A 19,719-nucleotide genomic window follows, 5' to 3' on the forward strand; every position below is an offset into this window, starting at 1 on the left:
GAGCATTTGGGCATTGAGGTCACGGGCTAGCTCTGAGGTCACAGTTTAGAAAGGAAGAGCATTCAGTAGAGAAAGAGCATTGCAGTTCTGGGTTGGGGACCTGGTACATTTGAAGTCACCAACCCACTTCTGGGGAAGATTTTCCCATCTAAGTGCTAGAAAAGTCACTTCTGGGGTGCTGGAGAGATGGCTCAGCAGCTAAGAGCACTGGGTAGCTCTTCCAGAGGACCTGGGTTTAATTCCTAGCAACCACATGGCAGCTCACAACTGTCTAGAACTTCAGTTCCAGGGCATCTGAAACCCTCACACAGACATACACGCAGACAAAACACCAATGCACATACAAATAAATCTTAAGGAAAAAGAAAAGCCACATCAGCGAGGACAACAGTGAGGCACTGGAGGGGACACTGGGCCAGGCAGAGCTGACAGGAGATCTCTAAATACTGCTGACGCCCCACACTGGCTATGGGCATTCACTCTGCCCTGTATCGGGCCTCATAACCAAAGATATTCTGGAAAGTCAGAGCAGACTTCAGGGTGCTGGGCTTGTACAGGACTAGGAGGGGGGGTTGGGGGGGGGAAGGGATTGTAATCATTTAGGAAAAGGAGCCAGATATGAAGACATTGGAAAGCCATGAGAGAGGTCAGAGGAGGTTGTCATTTATATACTATACTATACTATGCTATGCTATGCTACATTATACTATATACTATAGTATAAAGTATACTACATACTACATACTACATACTATATACTATATACTATACTGGAAAGGGCTATCTCAGGAGAACGCTGGTATAGGAAGGGCCTCTTCGATAGTCGGCAGTGACAGCTCAGAGGCTATAAACAGGGATGTTGATGTTGACCTTGGGTGGGACGGGAACTTATAAAGGGTGTGGTGGTCTCAAGAAGTGCTGCTCCAGATGTGGTGACAAAGGGAGGGAGGGAGGGAGAGAGAGAGAGAGAGAGAGAGAGAGAGAGAGAGAGAGAGAGAGAAAGGGAGAGCACGGCATGGTGGCGTATGCCTTTAATCCCAGCACTTGGGAGGCAGAAGCAGGTGGATTTCTGAGTTCGAGGCCAGCCTGGTCTACAGAGTGAGTTCCAGGACAACCAGCGCTATACAGAGAAACCCTGTCTTGAAAAACAACAACAAAAAAAAAAAGAAAGAAAGAAAGAAAGAAAGACAGACAGACAGACAGACAGAAAGAAAGAGAAAGGAAAGGAAAAGAAAGAGAAAGGAAAAGAAAAGAAAGGAAAAGAAAAGGAAAGAAAAGAAAAGAAAAGAAAAGAAAAGAAAAGAAAAGAAAAGAAAAGAAAAGAAAAGAAAAGAATTGCTTTTCCATGTGCAGGAATAGGAAGGGATTGGGACTTGAGCAACCTCATCCTGCTCAGAGACTTGAACATTCCTGACAGCCCTACTATGGTAGCTGCTCAGGGTACTTACATGGTGTCTGTGATGGTTTGTATATGCTTGGCCCAGGAAGTAGCACTATTAGAAGGTGTGACATTGTTGGCATAGGTGTGTCACTGAGGGCGTGGGCTGAAGACCTTCACCCTAGCTGCCTGGAAGTCAGTCTTCCACTAGCAGCCTTCGGATGAAGTTGTAGAACTCTCAGCTCTGCCTGCACCATGCCTGCCTGGATGCTGCCATGTTCCTGCCTTGATGATAATGGAGTGAACCTCTGAACCTGTAAGCCAGTCCCAATTGAATGTTTTCCTTTATAAGAGTTGCCTTGGTCATGGTGTCTGTTCACAGTAGTAAAACCCTAACTAAGACAGTGCCCTCCTTTCTCTTCCTTCACAGGTCCTGCTCCCAGTGTGACGACTCCTAGAAGTCCCGCTCCTTTCCTCATCTTGTAAGGGTTTCTCTAGTAAGACTGCTGCTGATTAGTCTCCAAGTCACCAAGGTGCTAAGCAGAGGGTGATTTATCAATGGCTTAATGCAACAGCTCTGGCTGCTTCCAGGCAGAAGACAGACAAGGATGAACATAAGCACCTGAAGAGAGAGCAACAGCAGGAACACCACCAAGAGACAGGAGAGGCTGAAACAGGGAAAGCTACCTACGTATGCCTGAAGCAAGGCCGGCCAGTGGATCAGATTAGGTGATGTGTCTGTTGGCTAGTCTTAAGTCAATTTGACAGAAGCTAGAGTCTTCTGAAAGGAGGGAACCTCAATTGAGAGAATGCTCCAAAAGATCCAGCTGTAAGGCATTTTCTTAATTAGTGATTGATGGGAGAGAGCCCAGCCCATTGTGGGCGGGGCCATCCTTGAGCTGGTCGTCCTGGGTTCTACAAGAAAGCAGGCTGAGCAAGCCTTGTGAAGCAAATCAGTAAGCAACACCCCTCCATGGCCTCTGCATGAGCTCCTGTCTCCAGGTCCCTGCCCCGTTTGAGTTTCTGCCCTGACTTCCTCCAGTGAAGGACTAAGAATGTAGAAGCATTCCTCCCAGCTGCTGTTTGGTTAGTGTTTCATCACAGCGATAGCTAAGGCAGGTGATGACAGAAAGAACATCTTCAAGTGGCTGGGCCAAGTGACTGAGGGGACAGCCAGCATCTCCCAGGGTGAGAGTGAAAGGAGGAGGCACCCAGGGCCTGAAGAGTTGGAGTTTGGTTGAGAAGTGCGGATGAGACCTCCTGGTAGAGCTGGGTCCAAGGCTCTCTGATGTCTAAGGCATAAGTTGAGGCTGCTCCAGACACAGGTGGTGTTTAGAACCCTTCCAATGAGACCAGGATAGTGTAGATAAAAGAGGACCAGGGTCCCAGGCCCGAGCCCCATGTCTATACCAACACTTGGAGATTAGGGTTCCATAGTTCCAGAAGAGCAGTGAGCTGGGGCTGAAGAGGTGTAGCAATAACTCAGGGGAGGATCAAGAGAGAATGGAATGTTCTAGAATCAAGGAGGAGGGGGCACTATCAGAAGCTTCTCATCAAGGGACGCAAGGACCCAGAGCTGCCTGCTGGATATAACCACAAGACTGAGGACGGAAGCTCTGGTGAAGGGTGACAGGCAGACTAGCCAGTCACAAAAGAGAGGGGAGGGCTGAAGTGTGGGTAAAGAAAGCACTTGCCCCACACGTGTGTGGACCTGAGTTCAAATCTCCAGAACCAATGTAAAAGCAGGCATGGCTCATAAGTCCAGCTAGAAGGCATGGCTAGTGCATAGCCTGTAAGTCCAGCCTTGTTCCAGTGAGATGAGAGGCAGAGGCAGGAGAGTCCCTGGAAGTTTCCAGAAGCTCACAGGCTGTGTTAGCCTTGAAGGATGAAGTAATGAACTCAAGGAGTCCCTGCCTCAGCTAAGGTAGAAATTGAACACAGTGCTCGAGGATGTCCTCTGACCTCTGACCTCCACATTCCCATAGACAGATGGTCTGCGCAGGCACACACATGCACAGATTTTTTTTTAAATGTAAAATAATAAAAAAAATAGAAAGAAGAGGCATCAAAAAAAGGCACCCTGGAGAGTTCTGTGATCTGTAGAGAGGGGGAGGGCGACCAGAGCAGACACAGTTCGGAGATGAGGAATTTAAGGCGGAAGGTATCACAGTGTGCTAGGAGCCGCAAATGCAGTGCTGTGTGACTAGACCCGTATTAATCACCACAGAACCAGGACTCGGAAGGCTTAAGTAGTAGACTCAGCAAGTCCCAGAGCAGCAGGAATTAACATGGTGGGGCCCCGCCTAAAACCAAACAAACACAAGGCTCTGCCTCTGACCCACTCTAAAAACTCCTAGTAGGTCAGGTTTCTGAACACAAAGCTGAAGTGGTACAGCTTCTCTGACGTCACAACGTGTGAGACCCTCTGCATTCGAAAGAAAGCGAAGCAGACACGGTTAGGAGGAGAAATACATAAATCCACCGTCTCGCCGGCAGAGAACTCACTTCTTTTAACAGCCAATAAGATAGACAAAGAAAATCAATAGGGATCGACAAGGGTACAGAATATTTTAGCAACATGATCAGCAAACTGGCTCTCATGGACGTATAAGGAATCCCCACTTGCCATGAATAAAGTGGATGTTTCCCAAGTATGCACAGAGCGTCAGGTAAAACGACCAAGTCTCAGCAGAGTTCAGAAAAGTCTGAATATATGTACATACAAATGATAGTCAGAGATAAGGAACATTATAGAACAATAAATCGAGGGCCCAGTGAGACGGCTGAGGAGAGAAAATACAGGAGCCAATCACTGAGCCTGAGGAGCTCAGTCAGACCCCAAAGCCCACAGAGTGGTAGAGACCCAACTTCCATAAGTTTTCCCCTGCCCTCCCCAAATACACGTTGGGGCAAGCACACACTCTCCCTGAGACAAAAAATTAATATATTTTTTAAAAGAGTTGTTTATTTTTATGTGCCTTGGTATTTTGCCTGCATGTATCTCTGTAGGAGGGTGCCAGATCCTCTGCAACTGGAGTTGCAGACAGCTGCAGTGAGCTGCCGTGCAAGTGCTGCAAATCGAACCCAGGTCTTCTGGAAGAGCAGCCGGCACCCTTAACTGCCATCTTGCCAGGCCTCAGACAAGTATTTTTTTTTAATTAAGCAAATTATTAAAAAACAAAACAGAACACTAGTGAAACAACTAAAAATTCTCTGTGGAGTCAGGGGAGAGGCCTACACCTTTAATCCCAGCACTTAGGAGGCAGAGGCAAGCAGATCTCTGTGAGTTCAAGGCCAACCTGGTTTACAGAGTGAGTTCCAGGACAGCCAGGGCTACACTAAGAAACTATAGATCACAGACATAGGCAAAACACTCAAGTATATATTAAAATCAAATAAATCGCCAGGCGTGGTGCCGCACGCCTTTGATCCCAGCACTCGGGAGACAGAAGCAGGTGGATTTCTGAGTTCGAGGCCAGCCTGGTCTACAAAGTGAGTTCCAGGACAGCCAGGGCTACACAGAGAAACCCTATCTCAAAACCCCCACTTCCCCCAAAAATCAAAATAGATCTTTTTTTCCCTAATTGTGCCGTTCTAAAGTTTTTGAAGTACAGTTGGACGGTAAAGTTCAAGCTTGTGATTCCAGTACTCTAGAGGTGGAGACGAGAGGGTTAGGAGTTCAAGGTCAGCCTGGGCAACAGGTGTCCAAACAAAAACCTCAAAATAAAAGCAGTATCAGGACTGAGGGTGCTGATCAGTGGTGCGGCACTTCCTTCTTGCCTAGCGTGTACAAGACCTTGGAATTTATTCTCAGAAGAAAGAGAAATGGAGAGGGGAGGGAGGGGGAGGGAGAGATTGATTGAAAGAGAGAGATTGATTTTCACGTGTAGCAGCTAACACCATCATCTCTCATAGCGTTGAGTCACTGGGAAGGAAGAGAGAATGTGGGGGAGTCTGGGGTGGCATACGCTGCGACAGCTTGCGGGAAGTCCCCGGGGAGGAGCAACTGAGGGCCCTTTGAGAACTGTCCTGTTCTTAGAGCTGTCAATGCTGCCCCCAGGGAAACATTCCTTGGCCTCATTGCCACCCACCCCACCCTCGGTGAACATAGCCGAATTCTGATCTTGCTCCGGGTGGGGTTTTGTGGCTAGATCTCTCGTGTATACAGGGATGACTGGCAAGCACCTTCAGACTACGGACTTGGCTACCCAACAGGCCAGGCCTAGAGCCAGGAGCCTGGTGGTTATGGCTGACAGTGGAAGCAAAACCTTCCCTTTCTCTACACTGAAGGTGCACACTACTCACAGACTGTAAGCAACACAGCCCCCAGGGACAGTCTTTTGTCCAGGTGGCCAGGCAGGCACAGCCTCTTTAGGCCCTTCCCCTGTAACTGTGAGAACTGTATAGCTGTGTAGGGGGTGGGGGTGGAGAATACATGTGACACACACACAGTCCCGTGTGGAGTGCTGCTGTGACAGAGGGGTAAATGGGGAAGGGAGTGGGTGGATGAGCAAAAACCCAAGGGTGTGGCACGGCGCCTGGCCCTTTCCTCTTTTCGTGACTTTTCCTGTTTCTGCTTCAATATCGCTTGTGCAATAGAAGGAGGAAGAGACTTGCATGCTGGGTTGGGGGATAATCTGGTCAGATGGAGGAAGTTTGTTCATCCTTGCCAGCGTTTGCTTGGCTGCCTCATGTTCCTGAAGGGGCCCACACATCGCCTCTCCTTTCACCTTTGTAGCAATATCTAATTTGGTTAGATGTTGGAGGCGCACCCCTTTAATCCCAGCATTCTGGAGGCAGAGGCAGGCGGATTTCTGAGGTCAGTCTGGTCTTCAAAGTGAGTTCTGGAACAACCAGACACAGAGAAATCCAGTCTGAGGAAGAAAAAAAAAAAAAAAAAGCAACAACAACAACAAAACACACACAGACAGACAGACAGAGATAGACAAATACAGACAGACAGAGACACACAGAAAGATACACAGAGAGAAAGAGCGAGACAGAGAGGCAGACAGAGAGGCAGAGACAGAGACAGAAAGATATCTAATCTGTAGAATTATTGTGTCCATTTTGCAGATTAGGAACTTGAGGCAAAGAAATACCTCACAGCTAGTCAGGTGCTGGGTCAAGTCTGAGAGAGGCAGAAGGGCCCTGGGACTCACCGTGTAGACGGATTCTGCTGGAGGCTTTGTGGTTCCGACGGTGGATTTGAGACCAGGACAAGTCTTAGCAGTGTGCTTGCCCAGAACTGATATCTGTTTCTGTGGGGAGAAGGGAGTCAAGGCTGTGAAGGCTGAAGAGAAATAGCTCTCCCTTCTCCCTCCCTTACAGACCCCAGCAGGCGGGAAGCATTGTCAATTGTCACGGGGCCACACAAAAGTTAATCATTCAACGCTTGCCACCCACCCTCTCCAGGGAGAGATGCCTGAAGCTAACAGAACTGCAAAGGCACAACACACGGTGAGCCTTCATAGTCACAGGCAGAGTGCCTGACGCTGGGGAGACAGGGCCTGGACCTGGGGGCCAAATGATGAGTGGGCCCCAAGTGGATGCCAGCCAGGGCCTGAAGGAAGTTTTCCCTCCAGCTTCAATGTCTTCAGCAATAGCACCCCTCGGCATGACGATCGCAAAGATTAAAGGAGGGGACGAAGGGGAGGCACTTGATGGCATTCTGAAACCCCCAGTCAACCACCCCATATTTGCGGAACACCCTTTGTCAGCTGGATTGCTGACCTTCTGAACGTCTACGTTTGCAGGAGAGGTGGGCAATCTGTAGCAGCTTTACCACAGCAGAGCATCCTGCACTCGGGGACTCAGGAAGAAGTAGGGGCAGAGGGGAGAAGCATGAGGACCCGAGTGTGCTCAGCATGAACAGGAGAGGGCTCCAGGCAGAAGTACATCAGGCAGGCAGACCTGAGGAACTTAAGGAGAGGTCAGCCTGAGGCTAAACGTCCTGACTGGGAGGATGACAGGCAGGGCGGTGTGGGCAGCAGGAAGCATAGAAGGCTCTAGGTAGGATGCCTGAACCAAGCCAGCTCTGAAAAACTCCCCAAGGCTGAAGCAAATGGCAAGTGGAATCAGAGAGCACACGGTCACCCCGCTGGAAAAGCACAGGGCTGGGGTGACAGTCAGGGGGAGGCGGTCTGGACACCCCCCTCATCGCAGGCACCACACTGCCAACAGTGGAGTGACAAACAGGCCTCATCTCAGGGCAGGAGCTAATTAAAAACCCTGGCCACCTGCCAATCCCCAGCCCATTTACTCCCGGATTAGCACTCAAGAGCTACTTAACTCACAGGCAGAAGCCAGCGCCACCCCCCAGTCTCAGTGTGTACAACTCTGAACATGGGGCCAGGCAGGGAGACATGCCTTGTTGCTCCTGCTCGCTGTCAAATCTGCAAAGGAGCTCCCTGCTCGGGGGGGTCAACTCTGCTCTGCACATGAACCCCAAGAAGTCAGGGGTTGGCTGAGACCGCACAGCCCATAATTGACGGGGGCAGGATTTGAACCTACGTCTGTGTTCACTAAGATCCCAACCCAAGCCAGTGTTACCTAGGGTGTTGTCTTCTGTTTTGTGATAATCTGTAGGTCTCATACAGACAGGTGTGTGCCATCTGTGTGTGGTTCATGATTCAGAAAGAACCCTGTCCTTGTCATCTGTCATTTAAGGGACATGGGAGTGGTCATGGACTTACCACTTAACAGAGAGGGAAACTGAGGCCTGTGGAACTAATAAGAGGCTCTCCCTGGAGGAAACACTGGTTTGGTAACTCCTTGACTGTCTGTTGCTGAAGACACTGTCACAGTCAGACCTCTAGGACCCTTGGGGCACAATGTACCTCCTTCTAGTCAAGATGGCTAGGGTCCTAGTCCCTCTCCTTCTAAGCCTGCTTGTCCAGATGCCACCAAAGCTGAAGGACAGGTCACAGGTAATGGCTATTTGGAGGCTACCTGGATAAGCATTTTGGAGTCAAAGCAGGAAAAGACAGGTTTGGGTATGAGACACCTGTGGGCAGCGGTGCCAGTCTTCCTCCATGCTGGGCCAGGATGGCACTGGAGATTCTATGGCCTGCTGTGGTTGTGGTTGGCCCTGGGAGCTCAGGGAGGTGAGCTACACACTGTTGGCCTCAGGAAAAGGCTCAAAGCCACAAACAGCTGCAGATTGTCAGGGGTGTGCAGAGGGGAGAGGAGGAGGAGAGGAGAAAGAGGAAGGAGAGTGGTCGGGGTAAGGGATACGGGCAAGACCAAGGCCACAGAATACCAAATGACACGGGTGTCTTTACTGGTAGGGGACTGGAGAACAGTGAGAGCCACAGGAAATGGAAATGGTCCATCCACTGATGAGAGCAATGGAAATTGCTCTCATCCACCTCCATATGCAGGTGCAAGGTGGATTGAAGCTTGTGGGTAGTGGGAGGAGGTCGAAGGCTCTTCCAGCCCTGTCCAGCCAGCCAGCCAGGAGGCATGGGCCGAGGTGGGACTCCTATAGGGGCAGAGGAGGAGCACCGTTGAAGACTTGGTTGGGTTATGTTTTTATGTGGAGGTTGGGGATGCTCTCTGTCCCCTGGAGCCAGCTCTTTCGGCCTTAGGACCCAAGCAGCCAAAATGAGCCCCTTTAGATTGTGATTATCATATACGCTAACCAGCTAGCACAGTTTCTCCCATCATGCCTAGCTCTCTGTTACCCATGCTCTCTCTCCCCAGTAGGATGCAGTGAAGGTCAGCAGGTCTGGGCTGAGACCTAGCTCTCTGTGCACCACTAGCAGCTGGCCAAGAAGCCTGTTAAACCTCAATTTCCCCCTTTTTGAAATCGAAGCCATGACGTCACCTTTCCCTCCTCGTGCCCTAGCCAGCTCCTACTCATCTTTCGGGAATCAGCATGTACATATCCCATAATTCCTCCCACCAGTACCTACTATGTGCCAGGCACCAGAGACAACAAGTCCCTGTCCTGTGGTAGTGGGGGTGCGGGGAGGAGGCTGCACTCAGGTGGGGAGACAACAGAAATGTAGAAGCCCGGGCTTGTATAGTAGAATTGGGGGAGGCAAGCAAGGACCCTGAAGAGGGCATGGGGCCCAGACCAGGATGGGGGAGAAGGGGCCGGACCCTGGAGAGACTGAGGAATTGGACATAGGAATGAGTGCACAAGCCAAGGCTTAATCCTGAGCCCCCAGGCGCTGGGAGGCAGGAGGCTTACAGTCCTCAAGAGTGAGTTTTCTGGACACACAAGGTAGAGATGCTGTCGGCCCCATACATCATTTGTCATCACACTCACTATACAGGTCCAGAGCTCCGGAAGGGGCCTGGCAGCTCATCAATACAGAGAAACAAGCCTCGAGGCAGACCAGTCACCCAGGTGCACAGAAGGGCTCTCTGAGAAAGGTGTCCAGGACCTGCCAGGACCACCGCTGCTGCCACTGTTTGCAGGAGGCATAGCTACACCTGACTGCCACCCTCTCAGGAGAGTAGCTGCCCTGGTGCTCAGAGTAACTGAGGACTATCCGAGCATCCCCACCCCCATCCCTTCTGTCCACAGCCAGGATGCTGGGAACTGCCTCTGCTCGAAATTGCCATGAGAGAGATCTCAGTTGAGGCAGGGAAACAGGGAGGCAGGGAGGCAGGGAGGCAGGGAGGCAGGGAGGCAGGGAGGCAGGGAGGCAATGATTACCCTGTCCAATCTTGCAGAGCTGGTAAGGGGCAGACTTAGAATACAAGCCTAACCCCGAGATTGTGTTCTTAAGCCCCTTCCCCAGCCCCTAAGCATGCTATCTTGAGATTTTAGTCTTCTTGTTTCCTCTGGGTTCCTCCTAACCTTTAATATAATGCCTGGTGCATAGTAGGTACTCAGCTAAGGTCCACTTAAGAAGTTAATCCATGTATTACTAGTAACCCTGAAAGGATTCTGCAAATTATACTCCCTTCAGCAGATATTTACTGAGTACCTACTATGTGGCACAGGCTGTGGCTGCCGCAGGGGACATGCATGAATGAAGAGACCACTGAGAGATGATGAGATTAACCCAGTGGGGAGTCAGCTCTCCCAGGGAGTCAGCTACCCCAGGGAGCCACCACAAACAAAACAGCCAGGCAAAGAGCTAGAGCAAACTGTCCCCTTCATAAGCCCTCTAGCCCTTACTCTGTCAAGTGCTTTCTATATGACCATGAGCAGATCACAGCCTCTCTGAGCCTCTCTCTGTGGGGCTGTGAGACAGGAAGAAATGTCTTCACAGAGTGATGGAAGGGAACACAGGAGCTAGATGAGCTGGGCACACAGCATTGTTTAGTCTTTTTCACTGTACATTGCTGGGTATCTAGGCAGGGCTCTGTTTGGGGACAGCATAAGAGCCTTTGTCTTCTCCCACCTTTTGGGGGTTTTGTTTTTTGATTTTTTTCAAGACAGGGTTTCTCTGGCTGTCCTGAAAAATCACTCTGTAGACCAGGCTGGCCTCAAACACAGAGATCCACCTGCCTCTGCCTCCCAGCACTGGATTGAAGGTGTGCAGTACCACCCAGCTTCTCCCAGATTCTTAGAGGAATGAGCAAGCTGGCAGAGTCTAAAGAGCCCCTCTCTCTTTCAGTAGGGACAAAGTGGGCCTGTGGGCTGATGCAGTATCCTTCCCAGAGTCTAGGATGTGACAGGGGCAGCCCCTGGTCCCAGAAGCCTCCCCAGTTCCATAGTATAGGGGAGGGCAAGACTCAACATATTACATGTCCATGTGGTCCTCACCTTCTTCCAAAGCAGTAGTGCTGTGCCCAGCACACTCAGGATACTCATCAGGCTGGTAAAGCCAAGCATCAGAGCCTCCTGGACCTTGAATGCAGGTGGATGGTACACTGTGTCTGGAAAGGACAGGGAGCAGGTGGTGAGTTTTCCAGGAGAAATGGATGCCTACCTGGCCCACCAGCCCCAAAGCCTCAGTTTATCTTCAACCCATTTCTAACTCTCTACAACTCCCAACCTTTCCAAGGACCCTCTGAGACCCTTCAGGGCTTTGGCTTTGCTCCTGTATATGTCGACATTCATGGTTCTCTAGAGACAAGGGCTGGGTTACTTGCTCCTTTAGTGAGCTGCCACCACAGAGGGCTGTCTAGGGGATCCTGTGTGAGTCATATCATCTTTGGGGGCCTCCTCTCCTGTATCTGAAATAATGGTTATATGAGTGTGTGTTGTGTGGATTGAGGAGACAGGCTCACACTGGCTTACAAGGAAAGTCACACCAGGAATAGACAAGGGGTAAATATCCCCTCCTCCTGAGTCCTCCCTCTAGCCTTCTCCCCTGCCTCCATCTGGCTGGCAAAAATGCACAGAGAATGATCCACTTGTGAGCCCAGAGGAGTTACTTAGAACGTAACCATCACCAGGCAGCAGCCCTCACAGTCTCTGCTGTCCAACACCGCTAAAGTCTTTAATGGGCAAAGTACTGCCATGTCAGGCCCAAGTTCACATCCAGGCAAGCACTAAGACAGGAATTCAAAGCCAGATCTGAGGGATTCTGAAGTCCCCAACCCCTTCCAGTGGGACTCGCAGAGGAGGACAGAGAAAGAACCAAGGCTTTGACCACGGCTTGCCCTTACCTTTGTGGGTCTCACATCACCGAGGATCATAACTAAGAGTCAGGGACGCAAAGCAAATCCTCACCCAAGCAAGGGCCCCCACAAGCCCACGTGTGTGCATGCCTAACCCCTGCACTGCAAACGGCACCAGTGGTCTGAGTGACCTCATGTAAGTCACTTGTCCAAGACCGTAAGAGGAAGATCCACAGACTGGGCCCCTTCTCTTTCAACACAAAGGTGGGGGTGCCTGCCCCCCTTTGAAGGGTGGGGTTTTCCTCGGGGTGCTTCTGTTCTGTTTGTAAAGCTGGAAGACGAGGCAGAGAAACTGCTGGTGAGTTTGCATTTCCTTCTGCCTAGAAGGATCTGAGAGGCGGCCTTACCTCTGACCAGAATGACAACGCCATCGCTCTGATATGTTTCCTCTACCTCGACTATGAAGTAGTAAATGCCTGTGGCTGATGTGTTTGGCCGGCTGAGTTTAACCATGCAATCCTTGGTATGGTTCTCCATGCCAGGTCTGTGTTGGCAGTTAATCTGCCTCTCCCAGCGTCTCCGGCCATGGATATCCGTATGAAACAAGTTAACAGGCAAATCTCTTTGAAGTCCTGTGAAGTCCTCGATTCTGCAGCTGAAGGACACATCGGTGTTTGCCAGGGACACCATGATAGGAGGGCTGGTATGGGTCAATGATACCAATCCTGTTGGGGGGGGGGGAACAACAGGGTAAAGTGACAGTTCACTGGAAGTCTCTTCACCCCATGTGTGCCTCCTGCATGTTTGACTGCACAGCGAGACCCTCAAAGAGACTGGAGGAAGACTGAGAGTCAGGAAGGCCAATCACTGGGGCAGTAACAGGTAACACCCAAGGCTGATGGGACCTCAGAGCCCCTGCTCCTAGCCCCTTTCCTTCCTACACGACAAAGGCAGCCCCCATTTGTTATACATATAGCTAAGGAGCCAAAAGCTAAGTGAAGAAGTAAGAAAAGGGAGAAGGCAGAAAACCCAAGCACTTCCTGGCAAGGGACAGAAGGAGCAGGTCTTCCCACAGCTCGGTCAGCAGGGAAGACTGGCCAGTGGGCAGAGATAGGCCATTCTCTGGGAACTGGGGCTCCGAGAACTTTGTCAAGTCTCCATGTGGTATATATAACAGGCCATTCCGCAGGGGTCTGTCCTCCAATAACTCAGACCTGCTAATACGTGGCCACTTTGTGCTCAATACCCTTCACAAGGCCAGCTCCACCAAAGCCACCCCCGGTACCTCATACTCATCCAAAGACAGTCTGAACACCGCCCCCCCCACCCCCCAAACACAGCAGGCTGGCCTGGCTGGGCCTCCCACAGGCTTCTGGGATGCTGTTCAGATTTGGAGCAGGGTCAACAGCCACCGCCCCCGGCTTTGGCAGCACGGGGCTCTCGGCTTCAATATTCCATGCCTCCCGGGCCCTTCCTCTCCAGCAGCTAAACAGCAGACAGTTTTTAAATTGAGGTCGGCAGCAAGCAGCCAAGAACATGCAGGCCGGCTTGTTAATCGGGAGAAGATCGTGCGTTTTGAGACGCTTAGAGAGTCTCAAGATTTATTTTGCTGAAGAAACTGAGCTGTGGGCCTCCTGCCTGTGGTGTGGGCTGGCGGGAAGCCAAGAGGGTCTTGTCTGGCCTCTTCAGCTTTCCTCTGGGGGAAGGGCCTTCAGGGGAGGCTGGGCCTCCTGAAAGACTCCAGGGCGGGGGTGGGGTGGGGGGTGGAGGGGATTTTTCCAGTGAATCCTTACAGTTTTGAACTGGCTGATATTTTGAGTTTGCTGTTGAACCTATAAGAGACACGCCACTCCCTAAAGAACAAGGGGCACTGTTAAAGGCCTGGTCACTGTCAGAGTAGGACAATGGTCACTTTGGGAGTATTGACTGAGGTGGTGCCTAGGTCCCCTTCCTAGCAAGCAGTCCCTGTCCTGGCCTTCCCTCAGGTAGGCACTGTCCTCTTATTCTTTGCAGAGCAGCTGAGTTTGTCTATAGTATGCACACCAAATACCAGCACAGCAGGATTCTAGCTTTGCTGTTAAGAAGCCTTAATTCCGGGTAGAGGTAGTCTGAGTGGCTGGTGTGGTGGTTTGTATATGCTTGGCTCAGGGAGGGGCACTATTAGGAAGTGTGGCCTTGTTGGAGGAAGTGTGCCACTGTGGGGGTGGGCAAGAAGACCCTCCTCCTAACCAAGTGGAAGTCAGTCTTCTCCTGTCTGCCTTCAGATGAAGATGTAGAACTCCCAGCTCCTTCAGCCCCATGTCTGCCTGGATGCTACCATGCTGATAATAGACTGAAATCTCTGAACCTGCCAGCCCCAGTTAAATGTCTCTTATAAGAGTTGCCTTGGTCATGGTATCTGTTCATAGCAGGAAAACCCTAACAAATACAGCTGGGTAGAGGAGGTGGGGGCAGGTGCTGTGGCATGACCTCCCAGGCTTTCAGATGGACTGGAAAGTATATGAAGCCAGAGGATGGCACGAACTCCAAATGATTGAGAGCTATGCCCACCCTGCCAGAGGCTCATCTGTCACACAGCTCTTTCCACCCTTCTCTAGCTTCTCTTCCAGTGTCTCCCTGTACCCACAGACACCCTCTCTGAGGCCTGTCTATGAACCAGCCCCCATGGTGCCCCTTACCTGAGGAGTGCTCTCTCTAGGGCCTCTTAACCTGCACCCCCTTCCTATGGCCTCTATTTCTTCCTATGGCCAATTCCTAAGATCCCAGACTTGGTTCCTCGGGGGCTCCCAGCATCTGATCCTCCCGATGGGCTCTCACTATGCCCTTGTTAGGCTGCCAGGGTAAGCAGGGCCTGGCTGGTTTCCCCAGGCTTTCCAAAGTGAAGGATGGAGGTTGTAATCCAACCAAGAGACCTGGAAAGTGGTCAAGCCTTCTCCCCTGGGACCTTTTGGTTCTCCAGAGTTGAGACCTCTCTCAGACTAGGGAAGGTCACATTGCCAACGTGACAAAGCCACCTTCCCATTTTTCCTGGCTGCAAGATATCTATCCAATTATCTTTTTTTAAAAAAAAAAAATCCCCCTCTGCTCAAGGCACCCTTCTAAAAAGTGATGGAATCTGCCAGGGTAATTAACTCGATCTTTACAATTCTGGAAACATCTACAAAAATAGATGTCTATTGTTCTACAGCCTTGTGGAATTCACCATTTTAAGGGTAAAGGGTTGGGATCATGAAAATTCAGTGCATGGCTGTGGCCAGCCAGAGTACATGGAGACTCTGGAATGAGAGACTCGGGGCCTGGTGAAAGTGCTGTGTCTAAAGCAGGAGAGAGGACACAGCTCCTTCCATGTCATATAAGCAATGACAACTGTCTAGAGACAGCCAAGAGTGAGGGGAAATCTCAGTGCACTGTAGTCGGGGTGTCTGGCCTGAGGATGGAGTCTCTCACTGTTTCTCCTTTGCTGGGGCATCAGCACCCCACAACCTGGACCACCTAGCTAGCTGGGGTTCCCAGCCCCCCTCCCCACTTTACTCCATTGGTCTGTCAGTGAGAAGTGGCCCCCATTTAAGGTCCAGAGCTGCAGATGAGCCTAGAGAAATTCTAAGTCCATGAAGCTTTCTTCTCTAGTGCTTGCTGTGCCCCAAACATACACACAAATTCAGAAGAGGTACTAGGTAGCTGTCAGCATCCTGTGTGGCGAGAAAGGCATCCATGGAAACCAGGAAGCCTAGAGTGGGAGGGGAGGGAGTACTAAGGCTCTCTGGGTAGGTTGGGAGACACCTGGAAGTTGAAGACTTCTATGACTTGGAAGTGGATATCCAGAAACAGAAGGAAAAGTACATGGATAGAAAGTCTAGCCAGGTATGACACAGGTACACTAGCATGAGGCAATTATAGTAAGCCCTCTCCACAGACAAACAAAACAAAGCAAACAACCAAAAGACAGAGAGCCAGACTGGCAAGATAGCTCAGTGTGGAGCTAGAGAGATGGCTCAGCAGTTAAGAGCACTGGCTGCTCTTCCAGAGGACCCAGGTTCAAGTCCCAGCACCCACATGGCCAGTTTACATTCTTCTATATCTCTAGTTCCAGGGGATTCAGTGCCCTCCTCTGTTCTCTACAGGCATTAGAGGCCAGCCTGGGCTACAGAGTGAGTGCCAGGACAGCCTGGGCTACACAGAGAAACCCTGTCTCAAAAAAAAAAGGAAAGGGGGAAGGAAGGAAGGAAGGAAGGAAGGAAGGAAGGAAGGAAGGAAGGAAGGAAGGAAGGAAGGAAGGCAGGCAGGCTCAGTGGGGAAGAAAGTTGTCACCAAGCTTGATGGCCTGAGTTTGATTGTTGGGATCCACATGGTAGAAAAAGAGAACAGACTCCCTCAAGTTATCCTCTGACAGCCAAACTCATACCAGAGAACATACATACGTGTATACACACACACACACACACACACACACTCGCTAAATAATTATATGTTAAATGAAAGGGAAAAGGGGTCATACATGATTCACCGGCCAATGAAGGCACTCTGTCAGATCCCGGCAGTGGTCACATTTGCACAGTCCCGTCACAGACAAGTGGTTACATGCCCTTTGGCTCTGGTCTCATGGATCTTTGAACTCTGGCATCATATCACTGACAGGACAATGTGCCCAGGACAGGGAGCTGGCTGGTCGTTCTCTGCAGTTCTCTTCATGTGACTATCTTTGGAGATAAGTACCCCAGGAGCAGGGCTGAGTGGACCCCGGATTCTAAGACGCTGAGAAGGCCCTGAAGTGTGTTTGAGTGGCTTGGTTTAGTTTCTTCATTTGCTTGTTTGGTTTTTTTGGTTTTGTTTTTTTTCTTTGTTTGGTTGTTTTGCTTGTTTGTTTGGTTGTTTGGTTGGTTGTTGGTTTGGTTTGGTTTTGGTTTTAGTTTTTCAAGACAGGGTTTCTCTGTATAACCCTGGCTGTCCTGGAACTTACTCTGTACACCAGACTGGCCTTGAACTTAGAAAGTTCCAAGGGATTAAAAGTGTGCACCACCACCCCCTGATTTGTGTGGAACCTTCTGTCGTTACAATCCCCAGAGCACAGTGACCCTGACCTTACACAAAGTTCCTCTCTCTACTTCCACTCAGGGTGATCATGTGGAAGGACAGGAGAGGGTGTCTGAGTGGGAGAGAGATGAGGAGATCCGGCCCCACCCTCTACAGACTTGTGAGACCAACCTTGGCAGTTGCCAAGATCAGCATGGCTGTTACAGGGTTGGACCTTTGAAGAGGCAGGACTCATTGGTGATTTCAAGTGGCCAAAGACTTGTGACTTTCTCAGAGTGACCAGAGCTACTGAGGGTCCAACGGGCCCTGACACGAGCCACAGTGGCTTTTCTAGTCAAGTTCAAAGCTCCATGTCTTCTAGGCAGATTGAGTTGAGACAAACCAGGCACTGAGAGACAATCCCAAGAACCTTGTGTGTCACTGTGTACAGGAAGGGGCTCAATGCCTCCATTTTGGCAAGCTCAGGAAGGCTGCAGGCACAGGGCTGGGCGGGGTGAGGGCAGAGTAGGGCAGTGGGTGAGAAGATAGGGGAGGGTAATGGGCTTTCTAGCTTGCAGCTGCTTGGGGCACCTCCTTTTGACACAGTGGGAAAGGGGAAGCAGGAGGAACCAAAGCCCAGGTAAGAGTGTCTCTGGATGCGAGCCTGGAAGGCTGTGTGATGGTGGCCTAGACAGGAAGAGAGATGCAGGAAGAACTGGAGGTCAAGTGAGTGTGTGGATGGATGGGGGTGGGGGGTGATATAGGTCTCTGAAGGAGATCCCTGAGCCTGTGTGAAGGTAGAGGCAGGGGAAACTGGAAATCAAGCTGGGTGGGGTAGGCTATCCCTCTATTCTAGTAGAGTGACAGCTCTGGAGAGAAGACTGTGAGCCTGTGTCAAAGTTGATGAGGAGATACAGGGCATAGAAAGGAGGGGCACCCCAGAGAGTGAGGTCTCGGGGGTACATACAGGGGGAGGTAGACAAGAAGGTCCAGAGACAGGTAAAGCCTAGACCGGTGAGTCTCAACCTCTGGGTTGTGACCCCTCTGGTGGTCAAATGACCCTTTCGCAAGGGTCACCTGGAGCCATTGGAAAACACAGATATTTATATTAAAATCCACAACAGTAGCAACATCACAGTTACAAAGTAGCAGTGAAAATAATTGTATATTTGGGGTCACCACAACTTGAATTGTATTGAAGGGCCGCAACCTTGGGAAGGTTGAGAGCCACTGGCCCTAGGCTCTGTGCTCAGCTTGGCGCTGTCTCATTTGGTCTCTCTGTCCTCCACGTCTCTCCCTGTCCTCACATACACTTCCAAGCAGGAAGCACAGGCCACTGCTAAGCCCACCCACAGTCCACTTCCCAGAGCAGATCAAAGAGGACTCAGCTTTCTGCAGCTCCAAGTGCTACAAAGAAGGGAAGAGCCACAGAGGGAGATGGGGATGCCCAGGACCTAGAGGCAACAGGCCCAGACTTGGATCCTGGCTCTGCCACTTAAAAGCTATGCAGCCTTAAACAGGTAGCTTGGCCTCTCTGAACTTCAGTAGCTCTTCTCCAGCAAGGGAAAAGGGCAATGCCAACCTCACAGGGTATACTCCCTGCAGACACAACCAAAGCAGAGCAAGGGGAAGGAGGAGGTCTGCCCTGACCCAGTTTTGTCTATTACCTCAGGTCCTTCTTTGACTGAACATTGGGGTGGATGTCACCTTGGAGTGTCAACTGGTAGCCTGGCATCCATCTGGGTGTCCGGTTTGTGTGAGGGGCACCCTGGAAGGGTAGTCTTGCTGCAGCTGTCGCCTGATTCTCCTCATCCTTGCTTTCGTTCAGTCTCCAGGTTAGGAAGGACGTAGCCTATCACCTCCTGTTAGCATTTTGTCTAGGCTCCTCCCCACAGTTACCTAGCAACAGCTAGGTGTGCCTGACTCACTATAAAGGGGGCTGCTTGCCCCCTCCTCTCTCTCTTGCCTTCTTGCTCTTGCTCTGTCCCCTTTCTCCTGTTGCCCCCTCCCTGTCCCCCTCCCCCCTCTCCACAAACTCATGACCAAGCCTCTACTCCTCTACTCTCTCTCTGCCTTTCTCTGTCTCTACCACCCTCTCAACTCCCCTCCCCATGCCCTGAATAAACTCTATTCTATACTATACCATCATGTGGCTGGTCCCTTGAAGGGGGGGGAGGGATGCCTCAGCATGGGCCCGCAGAGGTACCCCCTTCCCCCATACCTGACTACACCTCCTCTTAACATATTCCTTCCCTCTCTTTATTTTTATAAAACACAGCACCCCCGGAACCTGATTCCTTCCGTTTCAGGTTCTTCTGACTCTGTGGCCACTTTATCTGATGTCAGGGCTGGGTGGGGACCTCTGTGCTGAGTCCATGATGGGGAACAATTTGTAGTCAGAGAACCCCATCCAAGAGTGTAGGCACCCACTCTGACAGTCTTCCTTGGCGTGGCCAGTTAAACCCCACTCTGGACATTTCCCCATAGGACAGGGTGACCCTCCTTTCTGGCTCTCCCAGAGACTCGCAGGCTCATTCTAGCCCTGATCCTCCTGTAGGAGGCCCAGGCAGGCGGCTGAAATCACTTCACAGGGTCAAGACAAGCCATTTATAAAGGACAGAAAATGGAGGGCACATTTCACACAGAGTCAAGCCACTGCGTGTGACCTGGTTTCAGTTATTCTCAACTGGGTTCACACGGGGTCAACCCTAAAACATGCAGCTTCTGTTTTGTTTTTGTTTGTTCGTTTATTTATTTATTTATTTATTTTGGTTTTTCGAGACAGGGTTTCTCTGTATAGCCCT

General features: G+C 50.8%; 1 protein-coding gene across 3 annotated transcripts in view; it reads right to left on the reverse strand.

Annotated features, from left to right (window-relative positions):
* Nucleotides 1-19,719, reverse strand: part of Nfam1 (NFAT activating protein with ITAM motif 1) — a 35,270-nt gene that overhangs the window by 6,145 nt on the left and 9,406 nt on the right. The window contains exons 1-4 of one of the 3 annotated variants that reach the window (XM_021183263.2): nt 18,583-18,704; nt 12,313-12,560; nt 11,106-11,218; nt 6,541-6,639 (exon numbers count right to left, since the gene is read on the reverse strand). In XM_021183263.2, the coding sequence (XP_021038922.1) occupies nt 6,541-6,639; nt 11,106-11,218; nt 12,313-12,560; nt 18,583-18,650 (528 nt within the window). In that variant the 5' untranslated portion in view covers nt 18,651-18,704. Of the gene's footprint in view, nt 1-6,540; nt 6,640-11,105; nt 11,219-12,312; nt 12,631-18,582; nt 18,705-19,719 lie in introns of those variants that run through there. The other 2 variants (XM_021183261.2, XM_021183262.2) reach the window with 2 other exon arrangements.

Source organism: Mus caroli, chromosome 15, assembly GCF_900094665.2.
Source record: "Mus caroli chromosome 15, CAROLI_EIJ_v1.1, whole genome shotgun sequence".
In the NCBI taxonomy this organism is placed as follows: Eukaryota; Metazoa; Chordata; class Mammalia; order Rodentia; family Muridae; genus Mus; species Mus caroli.